Genomic DNA, 8264 nt, shown 5'->3' with positions numbered 1-8264 from the left:
GATGGAGGAGATGCGATGGTGAACAGTAGACTGTAGAGACAGTAAAGGTGAAGAGAGATGAGATGAGATGGTGAACAGTAGACTGTAGAGACAGTAAAGTTGAAGTGAGAGAGATGAGATGAGATGGTGAACAGTAGACTGTAGAGACAGTAAAGTTGAAGAGAGATGAGATGAGATGGTGAACAGTAGACTGTAGAGACAGTAAAGGTGAAGAGAGATGAGATGAGATGGTGAATAGTAGACTGTAGAGACAGTAAAGATGAAGAGAGATGAGATGAGATGGTGAACAGTAGACTGTAGAGACAGTAAAGGTGAAGAGAGAGTATGAGGGACAGAGAGAGGATGAGGGACAGAGAGGATGAGGGACAGAGAGAGTATGAGGGACAGAGAGAGTATGAGGGACAGAGATAGGATGAGGCATAGAGAGAGGATGAGGGACAGAGACGACAGGGAGAGGCTGAAGGACAGAGAGAGGACGAGGGACAGAGAGAGGACAGAGAGAGGCTGAAGGACAGAGAGAGGCTGAAGAACAGGGAGAGGCTGAAGGACAGAAGGGGGCTGAAGGACAGAGAGAGACTGAAGTACAGAGAGAGGCTGAAGGTCAGAGAGAGGATGAGGGACAGAGAGAGGATGAAAGACAGAGAGAGGATGAGGGACAGAGAGAGGATGAGGGACAGAGAGAGGATGAGGGACAGAGAGAGGATGAGGGACAGAGAGAGGATGAAGGACAGAGAGAGGACGAAGGACAGTGAGAGGACGAGGAACAGAGAGAGGACGAGGGACAGAGAGGGGACGAGGGACAGAGAGAGGACGAAGGATAGAGAGAGGACGAAGGACAGAGAGAGGACGATGGACAGAGAGAGAATGATGGACAGAGAGAGAATGAGGGACAGAGAGAGGATGAGGGACAGAGAGAGGACGAAGGACAGAGAGAGGACGAAGGACAGAGAGAGGTTGAGGAACAGAGAGAGGACGAAGGACAGAGAGAGGATGAAGGGCAAAGAGAGGATCAGGGAGAGGAGTCTATAGCTCTACCCAAACCAAACATCTCTGTGACCAATCCTTTAGATCGTCAATTCCTCCCTCACCTAGGTAGGCGCCGTGGTTCTTCAGCTCCTCTGGGAATTCCTGTGAGTAGGAGGACTTGGGTGGAACCACCTTCCCCTGCCGGGTCTCCTTCAGGACGGCTCCATTCCAGTCGTAGGCCCCCGGTGCCCCCACCAGGATCCCATCCTTTAGGGACAGACAGGAGAGCAGGCACTTAGTGTGAACATTAAAACATATTGTAACATTGTGTGTGTGTGTGTGTGTGTGTGTGTGTGTGTGTGTGTGTGTGTGTGTGTGTGTGTGTGTGTGTGTGTGTGTGTGTGTGTGTGTGTGTGTGTGTGTGTGTGTGTGTGTGTGTGTTGTAGTGATGCCATTGGTTCAGCAGGCAATGATGGTAAAATGGAGAAGGTGATGAGTACACAGGATGATGATGATGATGATGATGATGATAAATAAATCCTTTCTCTCTAAATCAAATCATCCTTCCTCATCCTTCCTCCCAGGCTACAATCCCCAGCCTCCCTCCAGTCCCCAGCCTCCCTCCAGTCCCCAGCCTCCCTCCAGTCCCCAGCCTCCCTCGAGTCCCCAGACTCCCTCCAGTCCCCAGCCTCCCTCCAGTCCCCAGCCTCCCTCCAGTCCCCAGACTCCCTCCAGTCCCCAGCCTCCCTCCAGTCCCCAGCCTCCCTCCAGTCCCCAGACTCCCTCCAGTCCCCAGCCTCCCTCCAGTCCCCAGCCTCCCTCCAGTCCCCAGACTCCCTCCAGTCCCCAGCCTCCCTCCAGTCCCCAGCCTCCCTCCAGTCCCCAGACTCCCTCCAGTCCCCAGCCTCCATCCAGTCCCCAGCCTCCCTCCAGTCCCCAGCCTCCCTCCAGTCCCCAGCCTCCCTCCAGTCCCCAGCCTCCCTCCAGTCCCCAGACCTCCCTCCAGTCCCCAGCCTCCATCCAGTCCCCAGCCTCCCTCCAGTCCCCAGCCTCCCTCCAGTCCCCAGACTCCCTCCAGTCCCCAGCCTCCATCCAGTCCCCAGCCTCCCTCCAGTCCCCAGCCTCCCTCCAGTCCCCAGACTCCAGCAAGGATATTTTTGCAGAAACTTTAAGAGTTTGATGACCGTTCACTCGTTCTGCCAACAACAGCTTAATAAACAATAAATCAGTCAAAACATAAGTCTGCCCACATTCATGATATTTTCCTTCGTTTTCCTCCCAAATTGATTTAAAAGCCATTGGAGACATTTGAGAGGATAATAAGTAAAGCTTGCATGGGTCCTCTAAATGAATAAAGTGTTGGACAAACGTTCTCTCTCACACAAACACGTGTTCCATCACCTGTATGCACCACACAAACACGTGTTCCATCACCTGTATGCACCACACAAACACACATGTGTTCCATCACCTGTATGCACCACACAAACACACACGTGTTCCATCACCTGTTCACCATCACCTCACCTGTATGCACCACACAAACACGTGTTCCATCACCTGTATGCACCACACAAACACACACGTGTTCCATCACCTGTATGCACCACACAAACACACACGTGTTCCATCACCTGTATGCACCACACAAACATGTGTTCCATCACCTGTATGCACCACACAAACACGTGTTCCATCACCTGTATGCACCACACAAACACGTGTTCCATCACCTGTATGCACCACACAAACACGTGTTCCATCACCTGTATGCACCACACAAACATGTGTTCATCACCTGTATGCACCACACAAACACACACGTGTGTGTTCCATCACCTGTATGCACCACACAAACACGTGTTCCATCACCTGTATGCACCACACAAACACGTGTTCCATCACCTGTATGCACCACACAAACACGTGTTCCATCACCTGTATGCACCACACACACACGTGTTCCATCACCTGTATGCACCACACAAAGTAGCACCACACAAAGTAAAGAATGTTGATGAGAAACGTTACAGGTTCTTCATTATAATACGTTATAGTTGGGGCTATTTGGGGTCTGTGTCATCAAAAAGGACAAAACACTGTTACCAGTAACCAACCAGTAACCAACCAGTAACCAACCAGTAACCACAAGCATGGGAGAAGAAGATGGCATATGGGCTGGCGGTGGACATTTGTTCATCCTACGCTGAATACATGTAATTTTTATAATGACAGAGTTCCCCCGAGGCTAATCTAGTCCCTCCTCTGCCACGCATAATATGCAGACGGAACATTTTCCAAAGGTTAGCTACCAGTTAGCATACGACAGACAGAACATTTTCCAAAGGTTAGCTACCAGTTAGCATACGACAGACAGAACATTTTCCAAAGGTTAGCTACCAGTTAGCATACGACAGACAGAACATTTTCCAAAGGTTAGCTAGCAGTTAGCATACGACAGACAGAACATTTTCCAAAGGTTAGCTACCAGTTAGCATACAACAGACAGAACATTTTCCAAAGGTTAGCTACCAGTTAGCATACGACAGACAGAACATTTTCCAAATGTTAGCTACCAGTTAGCATACGACAGACAGAACATTTTCCAAAGGTTAGCTACCAGTTAGCATACGACAGACAGAACATTTTCCAAAGGTTAGCTACCAGTTAGCATACGACAGACAGAACATTTTCCAAAGGTTAGCTACCAGTTAGCATACGACTGACAGAACATTTTCCAAAGGTTAGCTACCAGTTAGCATACGACAGACAGAACATTTTCCAAAGGTTAGCTACCAGTTAGCATACGACAGACAGAACATTTTCCAAAGGTTAGCTACCAGTTAGCATACGACAGACAGAACATTTTCCAAAGGTTAGCTAGCAGTTAGCATACGACAGACAGAACATTTTCCAAAGGTTAGCTACCAGTTAGCATACGACAGACAGAACATTTTCCAGAGGTTAGCTAGCAGTTAGCATACGACAGACAGAACACTCTTGAACTACTTCTCGACCACTTCCTGGGACATGGAAACGTCTAGGTCGCTGAGCGACTGATTCACAGATTGACCCTACATCAACTTTTGACAGCTGTGTGGTGCTAGACTCTGTGGGTATCTGTTTTGGTGGTGGTGCACACTGTTTCCATGGTGATGTAGCCTCAAATAGTCCCCACTATACACCCTTATTCAGGCTTGTTGAGATCTGAATATATGCAATAAAGACTACCTGAAACATGTCCATTCTCATCGTCCAACCTGCGGCCATTTGCACACACAACTGGGTGTGAAACAATGCGTTATATCTGGGAATCCCTTTTCAACATTATTACTCTGAGTTGGAGGAAGAAAACAAACAAACAGATCTCTGGCTAACTGGACTGAATTGGTCTGAGTATGTAGGACTTCAGCAGAATCAAGCTGACACACTCCACATTCAACAAAACCATCTGGTCTTTTGGGACACTTTTTCTCCTTTATTAAGGCTCCCGAAGTCTTTCCAATAAGTTATCCTACTCTCAACACTCGGGTTGCGTTGGTTGAGAAAGTGCTATCCCTGGAATCCAGCCTTCTGGAGTATGGAATGTCCAGCCATCCCAGTCAACCAGCTGCAGTTTCACTATTTATTGTTTTAAGAAAAAGGGATATATTTATTGTTCCCTCGTCAGGTTGTGCTTCAACTGTGGCGTTGAACTGGAAAATCAAAGCTATTGCATCAGCAAACCTGAATCTGGGACGCAGATGGAGAGAGTAAAAAGAAAGACAACAAATGAAGACTGGTACATGAGAGAGGATGGTGATGAAGCTACAGTAGAAAACAGAAAGACTGGTACATGAGGGAGGATGGTGATGAAGCTACAGTAGAAAACAGGAAGACTGGTACATGAGGGAGGATGGTGATGAAGCTACAGTAGAAAACAGGAAGACTGGTACATGAGGGAGGATGGTGATGAAGCTACAGTAGAAAACAGGAAGACTGGTACATGAGGGAGGATGGTGATGAAGCTACAGTAGAAAACAGGAAGACTGGTACATGAGGGAGGATGGTGATGAAGCTACAGTAGAAAACAGGAAGACTGGTACATGAGGGAGGATGGTGATGAAGCTACAGTAGAAAACAGGAAGACTGGTACATGAGGGAGGATGGTGATGAAGCTACAGTAGAAAGCAGGAAGACTGAGGGAGGATGGTGATGAAGCTACAGGAAGACTAGAAAGCAGGAAGACTGGTACATGAGGGAGGATGGTGATGAAGCTACAGTAGAAAACAGGAAGACTGGTACATGAGGGAGGATGGTGATGAAGCTACAGTAGAAAAGAGGAAGACTGGTACATGAGGGAGGATGGTGATGAAGCTACAGTAGAAAACAGGAAGACTGGTACATGAGGGAGGATGGTGATGAAGCTACAGTAGAAAACAGGAAGACTGGTACATGAGGGAGGATGGTGATGAAGCTACAGTAGAAAACAGGAAGACTGGTACATGAGGGAGGATGGTGATGAAGCTACAGTAGAAAACAGGAAGACTGGTACATGAGGGAGGATGGTGATGAAGCTACAGTAGAAAACAGGAAGACTGGTACATGAGGAGGATGGTGATGAAGCTACAGTAGAAAACAGGAAGACTGGTACATGAGGGAGGATGGCTACAGATGATGAAAAACAGGAAGAATGGTACATGAGGAGGATGGTGATGAAGCTACAGTAGAAAACAGGAAGACTGGTACATGAGGGAGGATGGTGATGAAGCTACAGTAGAAAACAGGAAGAAGGGAGGAAGACTGGTACTACAGTAGAAAACAGGAAGACTGGTACATGAGGGAGGATGGTGATGAAGCTACAGTAGAAAACAGGAAGACTGGTACATGAGGGAGGATGGTGATGAAGCTACAGTAGAACACACCCCAACATCTTTTAAGGGGCGGCAGGTAGCCTAGTGGTTACAGCGTTGGACTCGTAACTGAAAGGTTGCAAGAATCCCCGAGCTGACAAGGTCAAAATCTGTCTTTCTGCTCCTGAACAAGGTAGTTACCCCACTGTTCCTAGGCCGTTATTGAAAATAAGAATTTGTTCTTACTTGCCTAGTTACATAAAGGTAAAATAAAATAAAAACTCTCTGGTGAGATGTTCTTTCAGCCTTCTCTGCTACGCTATGACCCCCTGGGGACTTCAGAGTTTCTTATTCGCACCTCTGGAAGGTCAAAGTGGAACAATGACTGTCGTCAGTGAGGGGTTCCTTAATCAGGATGACCTCAGCATCACAGCAGGCCCCCCAGGAACCTGGAGAGTGAGGGATGGGATGGGGGGGTGGAAACCTGTCAGGAGTAGGAGAGAGGTGTGTGTGGGGGGGCGTATACTGGCAGCAGTGGTGAGACTCACCTCCACGAAGTGTGAAGAGAAGCCAGCCTGAGACATCTGGAGGCCAAAGGCTGTCCCGTTCTTACTGGTCCCTGTAGAGGAAGACCAGGTGAGTTCAGCAGGGGGAATTATTTTCTTTGAGAACAGGAAAAGGAAATGAGTTGGGTCTAGTTTGTGGTTTACAGATGGCTGTTTTACAGTGTTATATGGAATACCTTCCAAACTGAAGATCCTATCCCCAAGCGCGTCCACAATGTCCTTCAAGGCAGACTCATCAGTCACCTTGAAGAAGTGTTTGTCATCGGGGTCACTAGCGATATACTTGATTTCATTCAAGAATGCCTCTGGGTTGATTCCACGCCGGTTGTAGTAGCCAAGCACCTGGTGACAACCAGACAGAGACATCAATCACCAGACTTTGTTGTAGAGTGCCCTACTATAGAGCCATCTCACTTATGAACTGTGACTCAACAATCCTTTTGCCCACACAAACCAATAGGGAAACTGGCACACTTTAGATAGACTTAGAATTTTAACCAGAGAAGGGTGGTTCCAACTTCCAATCCTTTGGTGGACTGTGTCCCTGCTGCCTGCTGTCACAAATTCCAGCTGTCAGCAACCAAATGAACTCAGCACCTCCCTTCTCTTCTTAGATGCCCATGGCCTGGTTTGACTGGGCCCCTCACCTCATCATCTATGGGCTGAATAAGCTCAGGAGAACCCCATGCCAAAGCGGGCTTAACCAAAGTGTTCTGTGGGCTTGGAAAGATCATTCACACCTTCAACCACTTGGCTGGCTGTGTATATACATTTTGAGAGGGCACTAAACCGTTTAGGCTCTGTTTTAATACCCTGACAACACCGCTCTGTTGGGTGTGCAAAATACATTTAGAAATCTATGTTATTCAATTATTGCACCCACACTGCTTGCGCGCGTCAACGAGCGTCTGCGATGCCATGGGCTAAAATAGAACTCCTTTCTATTTCTGATGCAGATCGCACTGCAAGTCCTGCCTCTCCCATCTCCTCGTTGGTTTATAGAAGCAGGTACCCACGTACCATCTCATCATTGGTTATACCCACGTGAGTGACTGAAAGACGAATGAGGTCGGTGGCGGTAACGCACCTAATTTATGAAAGTTGCCAATCGCAATGTAAAGTCAAGAGAAGAAAAAGCCTAGAAGGAGGAGAAATTACTAGAAAAGAGTCGGTTGACTGTTTTATGCGTGGATTAATTGTCGGAGTAGAGGACCTTGTGCATTTCAGGTAAGATAACAACTCAATGTTTATATCCCAGGACAAATTAGCTAGCAACAGCAAGTTAGCTAAATAGGACAACTTAGCTACCAAGTGGAAGTTAGCTAGCTAAATAGGACAACTTAGCTACCAAGTGGAAGCTAGCTAGCTAAATAGGACAACTTAGCTACCAAGTGGAAGCTAGCTAGCTAAATAGGACCACTTAGCTACCAAGTGGAAGCTAGCTAGCTAAATAGGACCACTTAGCTACCAAGTGGAAGCTAGCTAGCTAAATAGGACAACTTAGCTACCAAGTGGAAGCTAGCTAGCTAAATAGGACAACTTAGCTACCAAGTGGAAGCTAGCTAGCTAAATAGGACAACTTAGCTACCAAGTGGAAGTTAGCTAGTTAAATTGCCATAAAGGTTTAATGCTTTTCGACCTGTCCCCAAATGAATGTAATTGATTCAGTGTTTGTTTTGATATTTTAACCTGCGTGTCGTGATCGCGTTTGGTGCGGGGGGACAATAGACATTGATGCACGATGGCGTACGCGCTCAGACGGTTTGGGTTCCGTGTAAACCTCTGTACTCTTTGGAGCACTGGTGAAGCTCACATCACATCTGTGAAGTCACATCCCAATGTGCGCTGAAAGTGTACATGTCCCAAACCAGAAAAAAATGAACATTGTACTACAGTAACT

The 8264-nt window shown here is 47.4% G+C and overlaps 1 protein-coding gene across 1 annotated transcript in view; it reads right to left on the bottom strand.

The window, feature by feature from the left end:
- Nucleotides 1-8264, bottom strand: part of LOC124035489 (integrin alpha-11-like) — a 204844-nt gene that overhangs the window by 154346 nt on the left and 42234 nt on the right. Inside the window, 3 exon segments of the mRNA XM_046348942.1 lie at nt 1089-1233; nt 6347-6417; nt 6541-6706. Coding sequence (XP_046204898.1) covers nt 1089-1233; nt 6347-6417; nt 6541-6706 — 382 coding nt within the window.

Source organism: Oncorhynchus gorbuscha, linkage group LG05, assembly GCF_021184085.1.
Source record: "Oncorhynchus gorbuscha isolate QuinsamMale2020 ecotype Even-year linkage group LG05, OgorEven_v1.0, whole genome shotgun sequence".
Taxonomy (NCBI): domain Eukaryota; kingdom Metazoa; phylum Chordata; class Actinopteri; order Salmoniformes; family Salmonidae; genus Oncorhynchus; species Oncorhynchus gorbuscha.
The sequence above is the reverse complement of the archived record's forward strand: the minus strand, read 5'-3'. Positions and strand labels throughout refer to the sequence as shown.